Here is a 22,977-nt window from a genome sequence, read left to right as displayed (position 1 = left end):
ATTGTTTCCTAGGACTGTTTATTGTTTGTACCTACGACCAACCCATCAGCTGAGACAACCAGCTCCCACTACCCACACAGGTGTCCGAGACCTCAGCCAGCTTTGTGCCCATGGTTGAACAGAGATCATGGTGCCCAGTGCACGTGTTGGACCTCAGCAGCCTGTGGGTGCCAGGGCTGTCCAGGAGTGAGCCCAGGGCTTCTCCTTCTGTGCTGAGGGGTGAGGGCACCACACGGTCCCCAAGCTGCTACTGTGAACTGCTATAGGGGTAACAAACCCTCCAGGCAACAGGAATCCCAGGACGGCCAAAGCAGGGGAGCATCCCACTGAGCCCCTCGCCGTGTCTGCACTGAGAGGCTGCAGAAGTTCATGGTAGGACAGCACTTTCCATCTGCTCAAAAGACCCCATGTCACTGCTAACACCATAGAGGATGAGTTGGTGGCAGTGCTGGGACGGGGCTCGCTCTGTGCCAGGAGCCCCGTGGTGCTTTCACCCCAATTCCTGGCTCCAGATAAGTCCCTGCAGAGCTGGAGGGCAGCTCCAGGCAAGTGCGAAGCAGAGTTAGGGCTGTTTCTGGGAGATGATGTCCTGGATGCAGGTGTACAGGAACATGTACTCGTCCTACAAAAGAGAAAGTGGGGTCTGCAATCAAGCTTCTGACAGAGACCTCCTGGTTGCAGGACTAACCTTGCAATCTGCCTTAAAATGTCCCACCTAATTAACAGTTTCTGATGGTAAATTAAGATTTCCTGTCCCAAGTGGCCCATGTTTGTCCTGTGTCACCCGAGCTGCACACAAAGGAAGAATCAGGCCTGGAGACATGGTTTCTCCTGTGTCATCATCCCCTCTCATAATGCCCAAAAGCAAATTGCACTGAGGTACATCATCATCCGACTTCCTTAAATTGCTCAGTGACTTTGGGATGTGCCATGGTGTTTGCAACTAAAACAAGACTGAAGAGCAACTCCAGTGACGATGCTGAGCTTTGAGCAGGTAGAGCTCTGCCCTGCTGGAGGGCAGAGGGTCTTGCAGTGACCTCGGGCCAGGAGGGAAGACCTCTGGACCAGGAGTTTCTCTCGTTGGTTGTCTCAGTGCACCCGAGTCAAGGGCCAACAGTGGATCACGGTAGATCCCTGCAAGCCCTCAGACGCAGACAACATGATCTGGATGGGTTTACTCCACTTAAATTCTCTAGTTTCAAGATCACCAAAATGATCCAGAGGTCTCAGATCTACCCTAGATTTGATATGGGGTTCTGCTCAAATGCCGGGCTACTCCAAAATGATGCCAGCCTCCAAACCACCTGGGACTGACTGCTGCCACGACCAGGCTCTGGAAGAGAAAGGTGTGGGGAAAGTAACTGAGGTTGTATGCAATGCACAAAGCTGAAGGGCAAGGCCAACCTGCAGATGCTGTGGGTTGAACTCACATGGCAGCCAGGGAGGGAAGATTAGGGACTCACAGAGGGGCCTCCGAACAGCTCGCTAATGCGCTGGCTAAGCTGCTAGTCACGAGGAGCCTCCTCCCCTGCCAGTGGTGGGTTCAGTCCTACAGAAGGGCTGGGAAAGCCACAGATCACACAATGGCCACGGTTCCAGGTCACCAGAGCGTGTTTTCTATGAGCCTGGCCTGACTGCAAAATCCAGACTGACAGCCCCAGGGCTGACTTCAGACTAGGCACATTTAATCCAAGAGCACATCCACGGAGGAAAGAGCTTAAATATTCAGTGGTTTTCCATGGACGATCCATCAAAGGTTCATCTTCCCCCTTGTTTGGTACTACATCCCCTTTCCTCGCCCCAAAATCAGCTAATGCCCGCAGCATGACAGCAGCATCCCCTGCCAGAGATAAAGGGTCCTGACAAGCCCTGCAGAGAGGGAGGATGCTGGCAGCCACATGGCAGCAGCGTGGGGCTGGAGGGCAGCCCTGCGTCTCCTTCACTGCCCGTGCTGGGATCAGAGTGAGCACTGCTCAGGGCAAGGTGGGGAGGCAGCTGCCTCTGCTGCTCTATCCCCCTCCCGCCCCCCCAAACTAGGGCAGTGGCTTTTGATCGGTGCTTGCTGTGACTTTATGGGCACATTTTGTCTCTGCTCAGCAAGACGGCTGCTGGAATACAAAGGAGCTCTGGAGCTGGGGCAGTGGATGCCTTGCTCTCCTCTGGCTCCCAACATGGGCATGGTTCACATTAATTAAGAATGTGATTAGCTGCTTGCAGGCGGCTCTGCAGCTGGGAAGCCCTGGAGAGATTTGCCCTAATTCTGCTGTCCCCTGTAGGGTGGGGGGTGGGGTTCCAGAGATGCTGCATCAGCTCATTCAGAGGACACAACAAATGAAAGAGCTGCCTAGAGGGCATCTGTGCCACCAGCACCCATCAGGAGCTGGAGGTCTGTGGGGCACACAACAGGGTATGGCCACGGCACCGTCGGGCAGCGCCACAGCCCACACAGCTGCACGGCAGCTGCAAATGTGGCAGCGTGTCCCGCTGACCTCCTCCTCCATCCTCAGCTCTGGCAGCAGACAGGGGCTGGCAGCAGGATCTGAGTGTGGGGAACATGGCAGCAAAAGGCACCAGAAAAGGGGAAACCCAGCAGGGTACCCAGGCTGACTGCTGTGTCCAGAGCAAGGGTAAGCAGGGAGTTATGTCGTGTAGGATGAAGCTGGTGCTTCAAGCTTTCCAGGGCAGAGTGGGAAGGCACTTGCATTTATCGTGAAATCACAGAGTCATAGGATGCTTTGGGTTAAGTGACTTTTACAGGTCATCCAGTCCAACCCCCCTGCAGGAGCAGGGACATCTTTAACCAGAACAAGTTGCTCAGAGCCCTTTTCAACCTGACCTGGCATGTTTCCAGGGATGGGGCCTCCACTGCCTCCCTGGGCAACCTGGGCCAGTGCCTCACCACCCTCAGTGTGAAAAATATCTTCCTTCTATCCAGTCTAAATCTCCCCTCCCTTAGTTTAAATCCATTACTCCTTGTCCTGTCATAACAGGCCTTGCTAAAACGTCTGTCCTCATCTTTCTTATAGGTCCCCTTTAAGTACTGGAAAGCCACTATAAGTTCTCCCCACAGCCTTCTCTTCTTGTGACCTCACATGCAATTTAGCCAATTTTAACTCCAGAATTGAGGGGATGAAAAGCTCCTCCAGTGCCGTTACCCCTCAGTTGCTGGCAGAGTCACAGGGTGGGGAGGAATAAATCTCCACACAGGCTGGACAGGCTCCCAGGTGGCTGGTGGAACCTGGGGAGCAGGCAACGTGCTGCCAGCTCCAGGCAGCTTAACATGAATGTTCAGTTCTGCCTGGCCCACCACCCTTCCTCCTTCTCACCTACCAGAGTTGGGGTCATGAAACAGCAGCTTCTTGCCAGCTGGAGGGTCACCCCATAGACATCCACCATTCTCTCAGCTTTCAACTGGTGCAACAGGCAATCCAGGGAGATCAGTGTCCCCATTTGGCTCACGCCAGCGCTGCAAGGGACAAGGGAGGGTCATTGATGCCAGGCCAGGCTGAGCCGAACCTCTTTGGAAGTACTTAGCAGCCCAAGAAGTCAGAAATCCCTTAAGAAAACATGCAGCAACAGAATATGGTGGGGACTGTGAGCACTGGTCTATGTGTCAGGGAGGCCTGTGCTGACCAGGGGGATGAGACCCCAAAGTGCCTGTCGAAGGACCGTGGAGATCCAGCCTTCCCTGCCCTGCTGAGCTGTGCATCCATAACCCAAGCCAGCTCTGCTGATGTGCCTGCTGTGTTGGTTCCTGTGGGACTATGAGGTCTCCCTAGTTGCAAGCAGTTGATAACATCAGGGCTGCTCCCAGGATCCTAGCAGTCAGCTCAGGGATGGCCTGGGCACCTCAGCCTAGGAATGACGGCTCCATCCACACTGGCCTCTGGCCCAACTCTCTTTGCCCTCCCGTGCATTTGGCAGAGCGCTGCTTCATCTGACCTCCCAAGCTCAGAGCTTCCCTGGCTCCCACGGACCTACTCTCACCATGCCCCAGAACCCTGGGGTCCGTGGGGAGGGTGCAGGCTTGCTGGTGGCCGTGTCGTGGCACTGTGCAGAAGGAGGAGTACCAGCTCTGAGAGGCTGCCCATGGATGGAGCAGTAAGGTGATGTACCTGCAGTGCAGCAGGAGAGGACTAGCTCTCTTCCGGTGAGGCATGCAGCGTCTGATTGCAGTGAGGAGCTCCACCAGGCTCTGGACATCTGGCTGCTTCTTGCTGCTCCAGAGCGTGTACATGAACCGTTGTACCTGCCTCTCCTTTGCTTTCTTCTCCTGGTGAGACACAAAGAGTTGAGATAGCTGTGGGGGAGGGATGGGTGTGTTTGGATTCAGTGGGGTCCCAGCTCTCCAGTTCTTGGGCTTTCCTAAGCTAACTGCTAGCTTCTGTAAAGCTGTCCTGGCAGTCTCTGCTGGGGCATCACCTATCACACAGGCAGTGGCAACGGTGCCTCTGGCACCTTCTTTCCCATGGCACCCTGTCCTGCCCCTTGAGAAGGAGATTGAGGACTGTATGGGCCTTTTCAAGGAAGGTGAAAAAGATCTATCAGCAAAGGGTGGGAGAAGCCTCCAAGGTGTCTCCTGTGGGTCCTACTATGTCCACTGAACAGATTTCTGGATGCTGCAATCTAGATTCCCTCCTGCACTTGTGGGCTGCCAGCACGCAGATCTGTTGCAAAAGAGATAAGTCTCCACAGATCTTTCAGCCCTTGCCTCTACAGACCTGTTTGCTAGCAGTGAAGAACATCCCAGACAGTAGGAACCAGGTCAACCCCATCAACACGTACGTGTTTCACTTTTAGGTGGAAACACCTCCATCTGGAGACAAGCTTCTCTGAGCCACACTGGATGGTCAGCATCTTGGTGCAGAGAGAGTCTCCTTCCAGGGGCCAGCACACCTCACCTGGGACCTATGCACAAAAGCAAGTTTGGCTTCATGTTGGTGGTTGCCATCCTTCAGATCATAGAATCATAGAAGAACCAGGTTGGAAAAGACCCACCAGATCTTCGAATCCAACCATTCCCATCAATCACTAAACCATCTCCCTCAGCACCTCGTCCACCCGTCCCTTAAACACCTCCAGGAAGGTGACTCAAGCCCCTCCCTGGGCAGCCTCTGCCAGGGACCAATGACCCTTTCTAGGTAAAAATTTTTTCCTACTGTCCAGCCTGAACCTCCTCTAGTGGGAGCTTGAGGCCATTCCCTCTTGTCCTGTCCCCTGCCACTTGGGAGAAGAGGCCAGCTCCCTCCTCTCCAGAACCTCCTTTCAGGGAGTTGGAGAGAACAATGAGGTCTCCCCTCAGCCTCCTCTTCTCCAGGCTAAACACCCCCAGCTCTCTCAGCCGCTCCTCATAAGGCCTGTTCTCCAGCCCCTTCCCCAGCTTCGTTGTTCTTCTCTGGACTCGTTCCAGAGCCCCAACATCCTTCTAGTGGTGAGGGGCCCAGAACAGAGATCAGTCGCCATCTGTGATGGGGTTGAAGTGAGAGCACCTCCAACATCACTTCTTGTCAGTTCAACCCCTAGCCTAACCATGTGCAAGTTTTGGAGATACCAGCAGGTTGTAGCCAGCTCCCCTGTTAGCACAGAGCTACTCGGCAGTAGGAGTCTGCCCAGCAAATGCTCTCCACCTTGGCTGGTGAGAGGCCTTTTGTGCCACAGAGGTGCAGTTTGAAGAGTACCAGCTGAGTCCAGGGCCATGGACTGCATGGTGGGCAGGCAGAAGCTCTCTACCACGATGAGCTGTGGGAGCACTTTGACACAGGAAAGGTTCAGCTTTAGCTGGGTCTGCACCCAGGAGGTTGCAGAGGCACTGCAAACGCAGTACAAAGAATTAAAGTTTCAGAGCTCTGCTGGCTTCCAACTCCATTAAGATCCCTGCTCTGCCATGGCACAGACGTGCCTGACGTCTTACCTCCCCCTTCTCCTGCCATGGGAGAAGTGTTAGGATGGTGTGAACATCCTGTTCCCATACCAGAGTCCAGAAATCCTCCACAGTCAACTTGTCAGGCCCCTGGACAGCCAGATACTCCTTGCTGGAGCTGCAGCCCTGGGTGGGGAACAAGAACGTCACTTTCCTGCTGGAGAGGGTGTCACAGGTACCCCAGAAGAGACCAGGAAAAGAAAAGAAGCTCAGTAGGTCAGGAGGCAATGAGAGAAGAGAAGGCACTGAGATAGGGAAGCGAGGACAGCCCAAACAGGGCCGGTGAGAGAAGACACATCCTCAATCCCCACAGTCTCCTCCACACAAGATCCCAGCAACCGTGGAGCAGTGCAGGAACCAGAGAGCAGGAGCGTGGTGAGGATGAGGGAGCGTCCTGTGGGACCCAGATGCAGTGGTGGGCGTTGCTGCCAGGGGTACTACTCACCAGGATGTGCCACACCTGCAGGAGACCTGAGAAAGGGCCCTGTTCCAGCAGGGAAAACTTCACTCTGGAGCGATCATCTGCAAAATACACAGGAGGTGGAGGCACCTAGGACAGTATTGTGCTCATACAGCTCCTGCAGACCAACTGCCAGGCTCAGCACAGCCACACAACTCCAGCCCTCCGTTCACTATGTCTCTGCAAAGGTGCTCCCTCCCCTCTGCAAGCACTCTCCTCCAGCTCATGTCCCAAAAGACAGGTCTCAATCCCACCCTCCTACTTAAAGCAGATACATGCAGAGCAGGTAACTCAGGCCATAAACTGGAGAGGGGCAGATTTAGAGTAGACATAAGGAGGAAATTCTTCACAATAAGGGTGGTGGTGAGGAGGCACTGGCCCAGGTTGCCCAGGGAAGTTGTGGCTGCCCCATCCCTGGAGATGTTCAAGGCCAGGTTGGATGAGCAGCCTGATCCAGTGGGAGGTGTCCCTGCCCATGGCAGGGGGGCTGGAATTGGATGAACTCTTCCAACCCAGTCTATTCCATGATTCTGTGATTCTTAGCCAATGGATATCTGCATATCTCCAAGGATAGAAAGCCTGCAGATGCTCTGGGCCCCTGTTTCAGTGTTTGCCCATCTCCATGGGAATTAATTTTTTGGATTGCCCTTCCAAATCATCCCTATTGCCTCTTGTCCTTCCATGGTGCTCCTCTGAGGAGACTCTACATTTTCTCTGTAGGTAGTTGAAGATAGCAGTAAGATCACCCCTTTGCCTTCTCTCCTCCAGGCTGAACAAATCCACCTATCTCAGTCCCATACATCATGTGCTCCATCCCCAAAACACCTTGGTAGCCTTCCGGTGGACTCGTGGCAGTGCATCAAAACATTTTCTTGTATTGTGGAGCACCAGCCCTGGTCTAGCCTGGCTCCACAGGAAAGAAGAGGATGGTAGGTGTCACAGCACTTACATGGGAGGATACTGGAAGAGGGCTGTGTCTGCTGGTTGCCTGAAGATGGTGTTGCAGAGCTGGCTTCTTCCTTGACAGCCTCTAGGAGGGTCTGCAGAGTGAGAGTCGAGGAAGCAGTGAGTGGAAAAGGGCCAGGAGGAACTACCCTCTGAGGACCTCTGGCCTCAGCATGGGGGTGAAGCCTTGCAGAAGCCTTAGCAGGTGCTGTGTGACCACCTCTAGGGTGGGCTGCCAGCTCTACTCTGTAGGAGAATGGTGTCCCGGTAGGTCCCTGCCCCACATGGGGTGGGCTGGGGAAGGAGCAGGTCATGGGCAGACCCTGACCAGTGCAGGATGGGTGAGGGAGCCACCTGTCTGGGGACGCAATGCCATGGAGAGGGACACTGTGAGGACAGTAAGGCGCATGGAAACTGGGGCATGGGATCCACTAAGGAAGCATGTGCTGGGTGTTCCCCAGCCTGACCAGGTGCAATTGCTTCCCAGGTTCCCCCAGTGCTCCTGCACGCTGTCTGGGACAGTTCTCACCTCATACTCCCTCAGAAAGCCCATATGGGACTTGGCTGATTTCTGGGCGTAGTGCTGAGCAAAGCTTTTCAGCGGGATGGGGCAGGACCTGAGGAGAGAAACTGGGGGTAAGGGTGGGCTTGAGCAATCTCAGCTGCATCCAGGCTATGTCTGCAGTAGGTGGACGGGGTTGTGAGCAGACCTTCACCCCTCAAATGCCAGGGCCCTCGCAAATCCCCAGCCCAGATTTGGCCCCAGCCAACCTGCTCTCCCCGAGACAAAGACAACTCTCATGTGTGGCACAGCCCAGCACCCAGGCCCAAGATGCAGCAAGGACAAGGGCATCCTGTTCTGCATGAGGGAGGAGAAAACTGGACGATAGATATGTGACCTCCAGATGTAGCCTCAGAGACAGCAAGGTAGATGGACAAAGCCTCACCTAGCCTGACCCCACTCCCTCCTCTTGGCCTTTCTTAGAAGGGACATCCCAGGGCTACTCCAGGCTGAACATTAGGAAAAAATTCTTCACAGAAAGGGCCATTGGGCACTGGCAGAGGCTGCCCAGGGAGGGGGTTGAGTCCCCTTACCTGGAGGTGTTTAAGGCACGGGTGGACGAGGTGCTAAGGGGCATGGTTTAGTGTTTGATAGGAACGGTTGGACTCGATGATCCGGTGGGTCCCTTCCAACCTGGTTATTCTATGATTCTATGATTCTATGATTCTATGATTCTATGATAAAGGAAGATGTGGTCCCTGAAGCACTCCCAGTGTGCCCAGTGACTCACACCTGGTCCAGGGCAACCAGCCCTGGGCTGACCCGCCTGGCTGGGCTTCCCCGTCCTGTCCTGGAGCCAAGGCTCGAGCAGGGGTCAGGATCCAGATTGCTGCCTGAAGGGGCTGTGGATCAGGGTGGACAAAGTGGCACGCAAAACAGCATACCCTTACCTCTCCGTCCCTGATAAACCCAAGAGTGGTTCGTCCAGGATCTTGTCCAGGATGCAGCTGTGCAGGAAAATATACTGGGACTGGAAGGCAAAGGCAGATAGCAAACTAGAGCAGGCAGCATGAAAAGGGGGATTTGGCAGACGATGTCCTTCATTCATACCCAAAAGGCTCTGGCTACTTCAGTCTCAGAGCCGCTGGGTCTGTCTGTCTGTCCTGAAGGGCAGTATTGACAGTGTCCCAGCCCTGAGCACTGGTTGAATTATTAGATGGGTTGTGGAGCATCACAGGCTGACAGTGTGGTGTGGGTTAAGCATTGCCTGCAAAGGGCCTGATCCTGTTCCTAGATGCCCTGGGGTGTTTCTGAGCTCCTGCTCAGAGACTCTCTGCATGGGTGCTGTGCGTGCAGCAGAGCACAGAGCTTCTGGAGAATCCCACAGTGTCAGGTAGGGGCCCAGCCTGGGGCTGCTGCCTGCTGGCCCTGCTAGCTTTTATGCCATGGAGCAAGAGGCCACTGGCAAGAGGGAACAGAAGTCTTACCAGTGTCTGAATCATCTGGTAACGGTTCATCCGCAAGGTGTAAACAACACCAAAGATGTCCACCATGTTCTCCTGCTTCATCTGCTGTAGGAGCCGGTCCAGGGCAATGAAGGTGCCAGTTCGGCCCACGCCAGCACTGAGAGCACAGACAGCAAGGGTTAAACAGTGCCTGACCCCACAGCCAACGGGCTCCCATCCTGCTGCTAGACCTGGTTTGCAGATGCTGCACCCTGGGCCATTGGTCCCAGCACAGCATGGGGCTGAGGAGCCATTCAGGCTGCCTTGGGTTGTTGCTGACCATCTCCAGCTGCTCCGTCCCCTGAGATCAGGGAGGCAGGTTGCAAGCAGACCCCCAATCCCCAGCACCCAAGCATCAGACTTTCTACAGACCAGCTGGTGCTGCTGGGTGCCACTTTCCCTCCCAGTTTTTGCACGGGCAGGACCCTCGTCCACCACACCCTTTCCTATCATCCCCTCCCACCATCCCCCAGGAATAGAGCCTCACCTGCAGTGCACGAGGGTTGGCCCCGAGTCCTTGGTGCTCTGGATGTGCTCACGCACCAGCTCTCTGAACGTCATGATGGATGTGGTGGACTCCGGGATGCCGTGGTCGGGCCATGCCGTGTAGTGCAGGTGGGACACATGTCGCTCTGCCTGGAGACCCTCCTGCCAGGGAAGATGTTGGTCATCAGCATGGAGCCCACCAGGAAAGGGGCACACCCTGAGAGCACCCAGGGACTTGGGGACACCCAGTTCAGCTGCAGGGAACAGCCAACGCCAGATCTGCTGCCCTGCTTGGTGTCCCATCCTCCCCCTCAGTCCTCAGCCATGGTGAGGCACGTGGAAGTGCTGGGAAGTACCCTTGAAGCTGCAGGCTGTGTCCCAGTGTGGGGATGTGGAAAAGAGAGAGCAAGGGTGGAGAGCAGGGGTGACAGACATGGACAGTGCCGGGCTGCTCCACAGGGGACTGGGCCTTTGAACCCCACATATGGCAGGGAAAGGAAATTATGCCACCACCAAAGAGAAACATCACTGCATCCCATGCAAATCCCCAGCCCATGACAGGTCCCTGTCAGTCCTCTTGGGTCCTTACTCACGTGCCACAGTTTGAACTTGCGCATGGTCCACTCCTCAGAGCTGCTCTGCGTCAGCAGGTGGACTCGGACCTGCCCATAGGAGACTGGGGCAGATTCAGATGGCCAGTAATGATCACAGAGGACCTAGAGCACAGGGGAGATGGAGTCCCAGTGAGGATAGTAAGGGCTCAGGTCCCATTGGGTGATGCCCCAGCTTCTGGGAGCATCTGGAGAGCAGCTGCTGTGAAGGGAGCCGGGGCCAGTCTTGGGGAACAAGTAGTGGTTCTTCCCCCTCCCATCGGGAGCTTTGCATGGCACTGCACCTTGTCCCTGTTCTTTGGATCTTAGCCTCCTCCAGAGAAAAGGACATGTGTGGGTCTCATCACCCTTGGAGACTGGAGGAACAGTTAATGTGAGGTGTCCCATCCAGAGACAAGTGGCAACATGCAGATGCTGCAGAAATACCTGAAGGTGATGGGCATGGTTCCAGCTAAGCTCCACTTCTGCCTTTTCCTACCCCAAGCTAATGCTGAGCCACACAAATTAACCCCTGTTCCCCCCAGACTGCCTGTCGGGGAAACTGTGTGGACTGTGCTGACCCTGGAGTCGCAGGGGCTGGTGGAGAGCACAAACCCAGCTCTGGGCTCAGCTCACAAGACCAGGACTGGGCTTGGCTGGGGCTGGCACGGGGAAGCCCAGGGTTGCAGTCCTACCCGTCCATTCTCCATGCACACTGTCAGCATAATGATGTTGCAGACGTTCTGCTCCCACACCAGCCTCCAGAAGTCCTCTATCGTTTTCTTCAGGGGCCCCTGGGTGGCAATGAACTCCTGATGGGACGTGTAGCCCTGAGTGAGAGGCACATGGGAAGAGTTGGCAAGTTCCTGAGGCAGGTGGATCCTGCCCTGGGATCGAGCCAGTGCCTGATCTGCTTTTGTGATACAGGGAGAAATGCCCATTGCCCTCAGCCCATGCAGGTTCAGTTCCCAGGCAGATGATGGCAGAACCAGCTGATTTCACAGGAAGCATGTGACACTCAACACTTGCTCTCTACACATGTGGAATAAAGTTGTGACCACTGCTGTTTCCTTCCAAGCAGTTCCTCATTCAGCCTAACCAAGGAGAGACAGATCTGGATGTTTCTTGTGCTCCTCAGTCATTGCTGGAGGTAGGGTGAGCATGCAAGGTCTCAGGCTGCTTCTTTGTATTTGCCCCTTTGACACACACATGCCCCGTGGATCCACACACCCGCGTGTGCATGCTGTGTGCCCTGCCTGTTACCTGGGAAAATCTCCTGGATGGGGGATGTGGGCACAGCTCCAGGGTTGTTCAAATGCAGCTGCACAGACCAGAAGGAGAAAAAGTAGACAGACAGACAGGACAATAAGCTGGGAAAGGATGGGAAGAGGATAGTCCTCAAGAAGAAAGCAGAAAGCCTTACCAATCTCCCCACACTCACGCTTCTGCATCCATAGCACTTGCCATCTGACAATCTCCACCAACCCCTGCTAAAGGGCAACCGTGCACCTCCACCTGACACCCAACTCCTTGCCAGTCTGTGCCAGCTGTGGCTTCAGTGGCAGCTCTTACACACCAGCCCTCGCAACCTCAACCCAGGCACAGCTCCTGTGATGGGGCCCTGTGGCCGTGTCTCTGTGGAGAAGGCAAGTGGACACTCACAGGCATGAAGTTGGCATTGATGTAGTCTGAATGCAGATCCTCACCCAGTTTGCTCAGCTTGACCCGAGAGTGGTCATCTGAAAGAGACCATACACACATGACCCCAAAGCAACCGCTCTTCACCAGGATATGGCCATCTCCTCTTCACCTGGTTAACACAGCAGAAGTTCCAGCAGCTCCTCTAGCTCCATGTATGCAGCTAGCAGACAGGCTCTGTGCCTGGTCAGGCACCTTCTCCCTAGAGAGGTGAGCGTTGCTCCCCCTTGGGTTAGCAGCAGAGTAAGAAATCAGAGCTGATATCATGAGGCTCATCAAAGAAGCCAGAGAACATTCATGGTCCCTCTTTGGTCTCTGGCTGGGACCCACCCCTGAGCTGGGCTCACTCCTGAAGGAGCTGAGGAGAACGGTGGCTCAGTCCCGCCTGGCTCAGCTCTTAAGTCTCCAGCAGGAAAATGGAAAATGAGACCCATTTCAAGACTCCTTCTCCCAGGAGAGAAGCCAGGCACTGCGAACCCTGCAGCGATGCAAAGTGACCTATGCTTCTGCATTGCAGTGTGGACTCCATTTAGCATGCTGGGGGGAGGAGGGAGGACACAGAACTCACAGGGCAGCACGTGGGGATATCTGTTCTTGGAGACATTTGCTGGTAGCTCGGCCTCCACCTTTGGCTGCTCCTTCCCAACTTCCTTCAGCTCCTGTAGGACAGGGGAGAAAGTAACCACAAATTTTACTCTGGAGATGTCCTGGCCATCCCAGGATGGGATGGCTAATGGCTCTGCTCATGGCTCTGCTCATGGCTAATGGCTCTGTCCAGTGGTTCTAGGGTCACGCATGCACAGGGAACTCCTCCCTTGATATGGCCTGTGAACTCTGGGCCATAGGTGGCTTTTACCAGTGCCTTTTCCAACAGCACTGTTTGTACTTAGAAGAAAACAAGCCCAAGAACAAGTAATGGGGAAAAAAACTTCTTAGAAATCTACCAAGAAGCTCAGAGCCTCTTCTGCTGAGAAAACAAAACCAGCTTGTGCTGTGAAAACAGAAGTATCTTGTGCTGCTTCTGACTCTGTCCTCAGAAGGCTGGAGAAGGATGATCTGAGGAGAGTTTGAAATTGCTGGTGGGACTTTCAGAGGTGCTGGCAGCAGCACAGTTCAGAGCCTGCAGATGTTGGCAATGGGAGCCTGAGGTGCATTTCACAGACTGAGAATGCTCCTTGACCTTCCCTTTGGCTGCAGGCTCTTTTCTAACACTGTCAAGGTGGATCTCATCACAACAAGACTCAGCATCTTCACCTCCAGACCTATGGCCCTTAGCTTTGTCCACCAGCTATGGACAGTGCTGGTTCACATCATGTCACAGACAACATGTGTTTCTACCAGAAGCTGAACAAAACAGATTTTGAGCAAAGGAATTGCCTGATCACTTGGTCCATCTAATCTTTGGCCTCCAAGAGTGCCTAGTAGGGTGGTTGGATTGCTAGAGAGACGGGTTACTGTCCCTGGAGGAGTTCACCACCCAACAGCTGCGGCATGAGCTACCTAGAGAGGGAATAGTCCTCTCTAGCAGGAGTCTCATCTCACCTCAAATTCCTGGAAAAAGGCGTGGTTAGCACTCGCTGTCTTCATCTCATAGTACTGCTTGAAGCTCTGTATGGGAATTGGCCGATGGACGTTTCTGCATGAAATGAAGTCCAGAGGAAAACATGTCTTAGTTATCAGAGGCCTGGCAGGTGGGCAGTGAGACAGCCCAGCCTCGAGACCCACAGTACCTGGATGCACACACACACAGGGATGGTTTATAGCCCTGTCATTGCTCAGGGGAGTGGGTCCACAGAGCATTGTTTAAGTATTGTGAGGGATTACAGGGCGATAAGGATGTTCTCCTACTGCACAAACCTTGCAGAGGAGATATGGACAATGCATTGACTTAGAATGGAGCTGGGTGATAAATACTGAATGTGAGAAAGCCTCGCATTTAAAAAATAGCTGAAGGAGTGGAGGCAGAGTTGGATTTTTCCTGAGTCAGAACATGAGAAAGGTGAAAGACCCTGTGACCTTCAATGGGGCCAGGCAGAGAGGGAAGACTCCACCACTCACCTCAAGCTGTAGGTCACCATTTCCTGGGGCAGGCTGCTCTTCTTGGCTCTAGAATCAAAGCATGGGAGATGTTACTCTTCCCGGCACTGCAGGGACAGGTGCTGTGAGCATGTTGCACACTGCTGGCTCATGGGCACTTGGGAGCAGCCAGGTCACAGCAGGAACAAGCCCTTGCAGATGGAGAGGGTTCTGAGAATTAATTGCACACTGGCAGCTCCCCTCTTCCCTTTGCCTTTTGCTTCTGTGCTCGCCAGGTACTACTCCACGAGTGGGTGTCCTAGTTTGCCTAAATCTCTTTTTATACCTTCTCACTGGTCTTTCTCCTGGCCTGGTACTGAAGGTTGGGTTTCTCAGCCTGGTAGGAGATGGCTTATCCTCACCTCTTTGCTCTGAGCTGTTTCCAATAAACCAAAGCAAAAATAGCTGCGAGTGTCAAGAGAAATCCCACGATGATTCCAGCAATTATTGGCATTGAGAGAGGAGTTGTATCTGCACTGGATCCAGCAGCTGCAATAAAAAAAAGAGATAGAACAGGCAGAAATAAGAGTCATTGTCAGGTCGTTGATTATCTCTTAACCTACACAGGCAGGTAAGGAAGATGGCATTGTCCATCTTACCTGAGAACATGGTGAACGCCACTGCAGGGGCTACTGGGTCATATTTGGTGAAGGCAGCGATGCTGAACCTAGGGCAAAGCAGAGTCCAGCAATCAGGGGCTACCCAGACTTCTGGCACAGCCCCAGGCAGCCAGAAGCAAGAAGACCCAAGAGAACAGGACACCTGCCTATGTTGAAATGCTGTGTTGGAAGGAGATGGTTTTCTGGTAGAAATTTAGGGGATGTGTGGGGATGGTTTTTCCTCCCTTTTCTACCCCTTGGAAAATTTTATTGCATTTTGGAAAACATGAGAAACTGTTCAGAAAAACAAATGGGAAAAAGCTCTCCTCCAAAGGGTTCTTCAGGGACAAGTAGTGAGTTTCAGCTCTCTTATGGGACACAAACAGGGAAAGACAGCAGTAAGGAGGGAAAATCAAGGTGAGTGAGACACTCTTTTAGTTCATGTTAATTGGGTTGACTTGAAAGAGCCGAGCCTGAGTAGCTGTTTGGAACAGGGAACCTCAGCTGTGAGGGCTGAGCCCTGACCTAGACCCTTTCTTACGAAGTGGCTGGTGCCCTCTCTTCCCTGCAGAGATCTGCTCTACATCCTCCTCCTGGCAGAGTGCACACCAAGCCCCACAGCTCCCTGCAGAGTTGGTTTCCTTCTGAGTGGGTAACTTGGATGGGTAGGTCTTCTCGTGCCCCAAATACAAGTTACGGCATTCAAATGCAGCTTTGGACTTTAGCAGCCAACAAGTTTGTGGAGCCTGGTGTGAGTTCACTCCGGCAGCACCAGAGCAAAGGGCTCTTTGGAAACTGAGCCTGCAGAAGCCACAGCACGAGAGATAAGAACTTGTGGATAAATAACTCACTGAAAGACAGGAAACAAGGGCTGGTTTTCCAAGCGGTTATGGGCTGTCAGAGGTATCTGCTTTTCACCACCCTACTAATAACTAACTAGGACAGAAGCCCAGGGACTGATGATACACGCTGATTAGGGCAGCCAACTAAGAATAGACAAGTAAGGAACCTACAGGGCTTTGAAAACTAGAGTGAACACTTTGTGAGTGGGACTATATTGGAGTGGCTGCACTTGGTCTGATCTAAAAGACATAAATGCTCAGCTTTAGCAGGGAGATGCTTCCATTCCTTTAGCCTTCCCAGTCCACCATGGACTGACCATAGCTGACCACAAGTGTAACTTAAGAACTAATGATCCTTAAGAAAGTAAGTTTAGAAACTAAGTGAAGGTGTGGAAACAGAGATGGATTTTTCCTGAGTCAAAGCAGGAGAAAGTGAAGGGCTCTGGGACCTGCAATAGGGTCTTGCTGTACAAGCTGAGAAAGTCAACTGTGAAGAGACGCAAAAGGATCTTCCAGTTCTGAGTAACTGGGCAGTTAAGTAGATGTTATTGAATCACGGTGGGTCAACTAATGACAGCCTGATGATTCTGAAGTAGCTGCTACCCTGTGAGAGGTCGAAGTTGGAGTGAAAACAGCAGTGGGGAAGCAGGGAGGGCAGATAAGCACTCTCAGACTGGCCAGAGAGTACTGGGGGGTGAAGGGCATCCCAGTATGTTTGTGCTCTTTTTAAACTCTGCTGGAAGCTGCTGGCACATTTCAGGCTGAGCCATCACATTGTAAGGAAGACCCAGCTTGTGCCCAGGCTGTCCCCTGTCCCAGCTGTGCTGCCTGGAGCAGAAGGATGGATGTGAGGCTGCCAGGGGTGAGCAGTGAGGCTTGTCCTGCCAGGCCTGAGGGTGAGTGGAGTAGGATCCATCAGCAATAACGGATAGATGGGCTTGATGGGCAACAAATTTCAAACCTTCTGAATTGACTGGAGACCCTCCCATCCTGCAGACAGGACAAGAGGGAATGGCCTTAAGCTCCACCAGGGGAGGTTTAGATTGGACATTAGGAAAAAATTTTTCACGGAAAGGGTCACTGGGCAGTGGCAGAGGCTGCCCAGGGAGGGGATTGAGTCACCTTCCCTGGAGGTGTTTAAGGGACGAGTGGACGAGGTGCTGAGGGACATGGTTTAGTGATTGATGGGAATGGTTGGACACGATGATCCGGTGGGTCTTTTCCAACCTGGTGATTCTATGCTTCTATGAAAGGGTAGAGAGAGTGAGGCAGAAAAGAATAAATGAGACCCAGCAGGTCTTGAACCCAGCACCAGGGACCTTGGTTCCACTCAGCACAAAACTTAAGGGCAGATCTATTTCTCACTTTACTCATAGGCAGAAGTGAAGCTTTCTCTCATGCACACGTTCTCTCATGGTCTTCCTTTCTTTTCCTGACACTCTCAGCAACTCCTGTCTCCTGTCAGCCAGACTTGTTACAAATTTCTTTAAACTGAACTGGGACAATCTTCCAGAGTCTGGGGAATTCCCATGTCAGAGAAACGTCTGGGGAAACGATCTGTTTGATGAAATTTTGAGCTGCTTAGTCAACACAGGACTGACTAAAAATATGGTCTGTAGCATAAAACCCGTTTTACCATCAACTGTTTTAGAGGTACCCTATAATGAAATACGTATGCTTCGACATTCATCTTCCTGGATTCTATTTATTGTCAAATAAGGCTCTGAATTTATGGATATTGTGATCTCGGTGTGTCTCATGGGTAACCTCATTGCTACCCTCCTACCTTTGAGACCCCAGTCGTGTCGGCACCACTTGAATTAATGTTGCCAAACCAGTTTCATTTTTGCACTCTAAGCCTGCGTGTGGCTCATATAAAAGCCCTGACCATATCAGCACCCGTTGTGGTTCTTACTCTGGAGGTGGACAACCATCCAGCTTCTCAAGCAACACATACAGCCCTTGTCAGCCTCAGCTCTCATTTCTGCTCTCACTCTCCCTGCCCAGTTCACTGTCTAACGTTCTTTGCCATGCCAGGCCTTGCAAACCTCAAAGGTTGCTTAGTGGAACAATCCCTGGAGCACAAAGGTGAGGTGACACCCAGGGAGCTGGCGGCACCTTGGAGGGACACACGCAACCCCTCTTCTCCTCCAACCCCTTCACCTCAGGAGGGATGCTGACATCTCTCACCTGTACTGTTCGTTGGCTTTCAGCTTCCCGTTGCACGTTGCCCTGGACTGGCCGCACTCCTCTGTGCCCACTGGCACTCGCCAGGTTTCGGGGGAGCTCCTGGGACTCGGGTGGAAGGGATTGGGGATTAGCACAGCCAGGTAGGAGTCCTCTGTCCCATAATAGTGGTCATACCATGTACTGGACGTGACTTCCCGCGTGGGCCTCAGCACTGAAAGGAGAATGTACAAGGGGACAGTGGTAGTCCTGAAGTTCTGTCTGGGGGCCCTGCTGCCCTCCAGGTAGCCCCTGCAGATCAGGATGTGCCAGGGCACTTACGTGAATCATTAGTGGTAGCAATGACACCGTAATACTCGATCTGGCCGTTCTCCTCACTGAACAGGTCAGATGAAATGACAACCGTGGAGCTGGCCTCCACCTGGAAGATGTCTGCACGCAGAGGTGGAGGGAGGGCTGGAAAAGGAACCAGCAAGAACCACCTGTTAGCATTCCCCTGCTCCCACAGAACCACTACGTGTTTCTCAGCCTTGTGACTGGTCCCAGCATCACTGCCCAGAGCCTCGACCCACTGCAGTTCAGTGCAGGATTTTATGGGGCTCATAGACATCTGAATGAGTCCCCAGGTTTAATCATCAACACTAGGTGTCTTCTCCTGGGTTCTGTGGCAAGGACATGGGGAAGAAGAGGACTCACCCTCCGGTGTTGTGTTGCAGAGCACAGTCACAGCCTGGCTTCTCATTGTGTTCAAGCCCACTGTGCTCACAACAATTCGGTATGACGAGTTTGGCCCCAGCCCCTCAAGATTGGCCTCATTCGTAGGGATGTTCATGACGTACTTGGAGGTGGGAGGTCCATCAAAGAGGCTCTCTGTCACCACCTCATATGCCTGCACATCTCCAGGAGATCTGGTCCAGTTCAAGTAAAGGCTTCTTGACTCTGGCAAGCATTGCACATCCTCCACCGGCTTTGGCTCTGTGAACAAGACACGGCAGGCTCTTAACTTACTGGATCGGGGAAATCCCAACCTCAGTCCAGAGTGCATCAGCCCAGAGCCACTAGGGTCCTCTCCTGCCTGTCCCTAGGTCAATGGGAGAGGAGCAGAGCTGGACATCTGCAACTTGAGAGCCTCTTGTGCCAAAGGCTACAGGACAAGGCAAATGAGTTGGGCCTGAGGAGACCAATGGGGATCTCTGCTGAGCCTGCTTTGCTCCACAGATAGTGAGGCAATGGGGTGATAGGAATCTCTGCCATGAGGAGAGCTTAGGGAGATCTTGGCTGCTAGAGGGTCACCCTGCTGGTTTTCCTTATCGTCTACCATAAAGACTGCCCATGCTTCTGTTGATCCCCAAGGACTGATGGCAGTCTTGAGGCCACTCAGGAGTTTCTCCCTCCTCTAGGCTCCCCTCCTTTCATCCCTCCAGCAGGTCATACCCACCCATCGGCACTGCCAAGGGTTTGGTGCTGCTCCAGTAGGGCCCAGCCACGCAGCTCAAGGAGATGGAGTAGTTTCTCCCTGGGATCAACCCCTGGAGGAGGTGCTGGCCTTGCCCTCTGACAAGAGTGTGCCGCCAGGATAGTGTGCTGTTCCTGGGATCACGCAGCCACAGCTGGCAGTCATCCTGCTGTCCAGAAGCACTGCTCCAGGAGATGAGCATTGTGTTGTTCCCTTCAGCCACCACAGAAAGATTTGTGGGAACTGAGGGGGCTGCAATGAAAACCACATAAGGGGAGGGTTACTGGCATGCCAGACCCCCTCCTCCATCCTGCAGATATTCAAGCAGAAGATGAAAAATATGCAAGGAAACTTTATGTGTTCAGTGACAGCATTTCTGCACCTGCTGGTGAGCACTACTAGAAATTATCTTCAAATGGTAATTGGACGATGCGCAGAGCAAGGAGAATGGGGAGGTGGGCTCTTCCTCCTGCTAATTAGCAAGTTTAATTGGAGACCTGCCTGAAGGGGACAAGATGAGAGGGAATGGCCTCAAGCTCCCCCAGGGGAGGTTCAGGCTGGACATTAGGAAAACATTTTTCCCGGAAAGGGTCATTGGGCACTGGCAGAGGCTGCCCAGGGAGGGGGTTGAGTCCCCTTCCCTGGAGGGGTTTAAGGGACGGGTGGATGAGGTGCTGAGGGACATGGTTTAGTGATAGATGGGAATGGTTGGACTTGATGATCCAGTGGGTCTTTTCCAACCTGGTGATTCTATGATTCTAAGGGTTCTGCACACAACTCCCAGCACCCTGCCAGGGGCTGGCTGAGCATGGGAGCAGAGACCTCTGGATTCCCCAAGCAAAGTGCAGGGACTGTGGGGAGAAGCACATGAAAAGGCTTATTGTGCTTATCTGCAATTTCCACATTCCTTAAAAATAAAAGAAAAAGCCCAGCCTCCCCTTATTCCCCTTGCCAGGAATTTTCTGAATGCCTGGGAGAAAAGCAGTGGGGATGGTAGAGTGTCCCCCTGGCTCTGAGGCCTTGCTGTGTGCTAGGTTGTGGGTGTCCACATGGTACCCATTCCTCTTTGTTCAGTCATCCATGCCAGGAGGAGGCAGCTTACGTGGACATCACGGCCATTAGCTGGAGGTCTGCCCTGAAACAGCAACCACAGCCACAAGCTTCACCTCGAATCCTGTATTCAGCATTGGGCCCCCCAGTACAAGACAGATATCAAGCTGCTGGAGCACGTCCGAGAAGGGGAACAGAGCTGGGGAAGGGGCTGGAGAACAAGAGTTATGGGGAGTGGCTGAGAGCCCTGGGGCTGTTTAGTTTGGAGAGAAGGCTGAGGGGAGACCTCATCACTTTCTGCAGATCCTGGAAAGGAGCTTGCAGTGAGCTGGGTGTTGATCTCTTCTCCATAGTGACAAGTGATAGAACAAGAGGAAATGGCCTCAAGTTGTGCCAGAGGAGGGTTAGATTAGTTATGAGGAAAAAAATTTTTACTGACAGCATGGTGAAGCCCTGGTAGGGGCTGCCCAGGGCAGTGGTGGAGTCTCCATCCTTGAAGGAGTTCAAAAAGTGTGTGGCTGTGGCACTTTGGGACATGGTTTAGTCAGCACAGTAGGGCTGGGCTGATGGTTGGTCTGGATGAGCTGAGAGGCCATTTGCAACCTTAACAATTCAATGATTCTAACATTGTCCTATGGACAGTAATATTGTCCTACTAAGCCCTCCACCAGGACTGAGGAGGCTGAGGGGAGACCTCATTGCTCTCTGCAACTCCCTGAAAGGAGGTTGTGGAGAGGAGGGAGCTGGGCTCTTCTCCCAAGGGACAGGGGACAGGACGAGAAGGAATGGCCTCAAGCTCCACCAGGGGAGGTTCAGGCTGGACATTAGGAAAAAATATTTCACAGAAAGGGTCATTGGTCACTGGCAGAGGCTGCCCAGGGAGGGGGTTGAGTCACCTTCCCTAGAGGTGTCTAAGGGACGGGTGGACGAGGTGCTGAGGGACACGGGTTAGTGATTGATGGGAATGGTTGGACTCAATGATCCTGTGAGTCTTTTCCAATCCGGCGATTCTGTGATTCTGTGACTTACATGGCCCAACTTCATATTACTACTACGTGTGGTACCTACAGCTTCCGAGCAACAGTTCCAGCCCTCTTCCTACCCCTTCTCATACTGAGCCTGCCCAACTAGGAAGGCTGAGCCTCATGCATGATGCAAGAATCTCCAGCTCTTGCCACTTACTTGTCCAGTCACTGATGTTCCCCGCAGAGGCTGTGTAGGGCCCTGCCACAGACACCACTTCCAGCAGGTATTTGTGTCCTGGATCCAGGCCAGAGAAGGTGAATTTGCTGATGCCTTTCCCAACAGATATGTTGGCTGCCACAATACCTGATCCTGAGTGATACAGGAGGAGCCTGTAACTGTCTTGTCCTTGGGGTTCAGCTCGCCAGGATGCACTCAGCCTGTTGGGATACCCTTGGTTCGTCATGTACACATTACGGGCAGCCAAGGGGTCTGCAGAGACAGAGTGGGAGATGTTGTTAGTGAAAGATCTGAGGACATTGCCTGGTTATCTTGGAAGCATCATCAGAAGGGTTGCACCACACAGGACAAAGAGGCAGCTTCTGCAAGGTTCAAGCAGAGCCAGCCCTGTCCCAGCTGGAGCAAGACACCCAGGAATGGGAGAGGAGGAAGCACCCAGGAGGCTGGACGGGAGAGGAAGAAGAATGTCCCTATCTGCTGCTCCCTCCTCCATGCTTCTCCTCTGAAGCACAGCCCCCAGAGCTGCAGCTGTCTAATCCAGGCTGGTGGAGCTGATGGTGAGGGTGGGCAGAGCCCTGGCATGGCACTGGCATGCCCTTGAGGTCAGGCAGGGTTCGTGAACCTGATGGTCACTGGGGATTGTGTGTTTGTGACTGCCCAGCAAGTCATGCATCCCCCTCAAAACCGGGTACTCACATGTCCAGTTGCTGACATTCCCTGCAGGTGTCTGGTAGGGCCCCGCCATGGACACCACCTCCAGCACATACTTGCTTCCTGGGCTCAGTCCCATGAAGGTGAAGTTGTGGGTGTCTCTCCCAAGCGAGGTCACAGCTGCCACGGTGCCCAGGCGCGCATGGTACAGAGTCAGCGCGTAGCCCTCTCTTCCCCCCGCTGAGGCTCCCCAGGACGCACTCAGCCTGTCGGGGTGCCCAGTGCTTAGCAAGCGCACGTTGTCTGGGGGCAGCGAACCTGGGGAATTACCAGACCTGATGTTAGGGACCAGACTGTACAGAAGGAAACACACTCAATGGGACACAGTGCAGCAGAACGGATGCTCCCTGAGGGCTGGGATGTGGAAGCCCTCCCTGGCACACTCCACCTTCCGTATTTTCTCTTTTCTGCCCCCATCCCAGCTCACTTTTAAGGCTTCTCACTCTGTGTGGTCCCTCACACACAAGTCCCTCATCCAAGGTGCCCGCATCCCCATCGCGCAGCTGGAGCACCTTTGCCAGCGCTGTGTGCACACGTGTCATGCAGCACCCAGCTGGCATACGGCTGCCTGGGCAGAGCTGGCATAGTGTGGTTGCTCTCTCCAGCCCTAAAATATTTCTGGGTGGAGAGAAGTGCTGGACTAGTCCACCTCTGAGAAGAAATACAGGAGCTTCCCAGTACCTGATGGCATCTACAAGAAAGCTGGGGAGGGACTTTTTCCCAAGGGGCTGTAGTGATAGGACAAGG

General features: G+C 53.5%; 1 protein-coding gene across 5 annotated transcripts in view; it reads right to left on the bottom strand.

The window, feature by feature from the left end:
* Positions 1-22,977, bottom strand: part of LOC138730439 (receptor-type tyrosine-protein phosphatase V-like) — a 44,979-nt gene continuing 22,002 nt past the window's right edge. For 3 of the 5 annotated variants that reach the window (XM_069875603.1, XM_069875605.1, XM_069875604.1), the window contains 25 exons: positions 22,216-22,488; positions 21,499-21,771; positions 19,249-19,518; positions 18,507-18,785; positions 18,132-18,266; positions 17,814-18,024; positions 14,782-14,849; positions 14,545-14,671; positions 14,165-14,212; positions 13,649-13,742; positions 12,675-12,765; positions 12,071-12,147; positions 11,104-11,238; positions 10,412-10,534; positions 9,820-9,980; positions 9,315-9,450; positions 8,778-8,857; positions 7,855-7,942; positions 7,330-7,420; positions 6,366-6,442; positions 5,912-6,046; positions 4,786-4,908; positions 4,116-4,273; positions 3,331-3,466; positions 1-622 (listed from right to left, as the gene is read on the bottom strand). In XM_069875603.1, the coding sequence (XP_069731704.1) occupies positions 563-622; positions 3,331-3,466; positions 4,116-4,273; positions 4,786-4,908; positions 5,912-6,046; positions 6,366-6,442; positions 7,330-7,420; positions 7,855-7,942; positions 8,778-8,857; positions 9,315-9,450; positions 9,820-9,980; positions 10,412-10,534; positions 11,104-11,238; positions 12,071-12,147; positions 12,675-12,765; positions 13,649-13,742; positions 14,165-14,212; positions 14,545-14,671; positions 14,782-14,849; positions 17,814-18,024; positions 18,132-18,266; positions 18,507-18,785; positions 19,249-19,518; positions 21,499-21,771; positions 22,216-22,488 (3,449 nt within the window). In that variant the 3' untranslated portion in view covers positions 1-562. Of the gene's footprint in view, positions 623-3,330; positions 3,467-4,115; positions 4,274-4,785; positions 4,909-5,911; positions 6,047-6,365; positions 6,499-7,329; positions 7,421-7,854; positions 7,943-8,777; positions 8,858-9,314; positions 9,451-9,819; positions 9,981-10,411; positions 10,535-11,103; positions 11,239-11,671; positions 11,730-12,070; positions 12,148-12,674; positions 12,766-13,648; positions 13,743-14,164; positions 14,213-14,544; positions 14,672-14,781; positions 14,850-17,813; positions 18,025-18,131; positions 18,267-18,506; positions 18,786-19,248; positions 19,519-21,498; positions 21,772-22,215; positions 22,489-22,977 lie in introns of those variants that run through there. The other 2 variants (XR_011339028.1, XR_011339029.1) reach the window with 2 other exon arrangements.

The sequence above is a fragment of the Phaenicophaeus curvirostris genome, chromosome 24, assembly GCF_032191515.1.
Source record: "Phaenicophaeus curvirostris isolate KB17595 chromosome 24, BPBGC_Pcur_1.0, whole genome shotgun sequence".
Taxonomy (NCBI): domain Eukaryota; kingdom Metazoa; phylum Chordata; class Aves; order Cuculiformes; family Cuculidae; genus Phaenicophaeus; species Phaenicophaeus curvirostris.
Note: the sequence above shows the minus strand (reverse complement) of the source record. Positions and strands in the feature narration are given on the sequence as shown.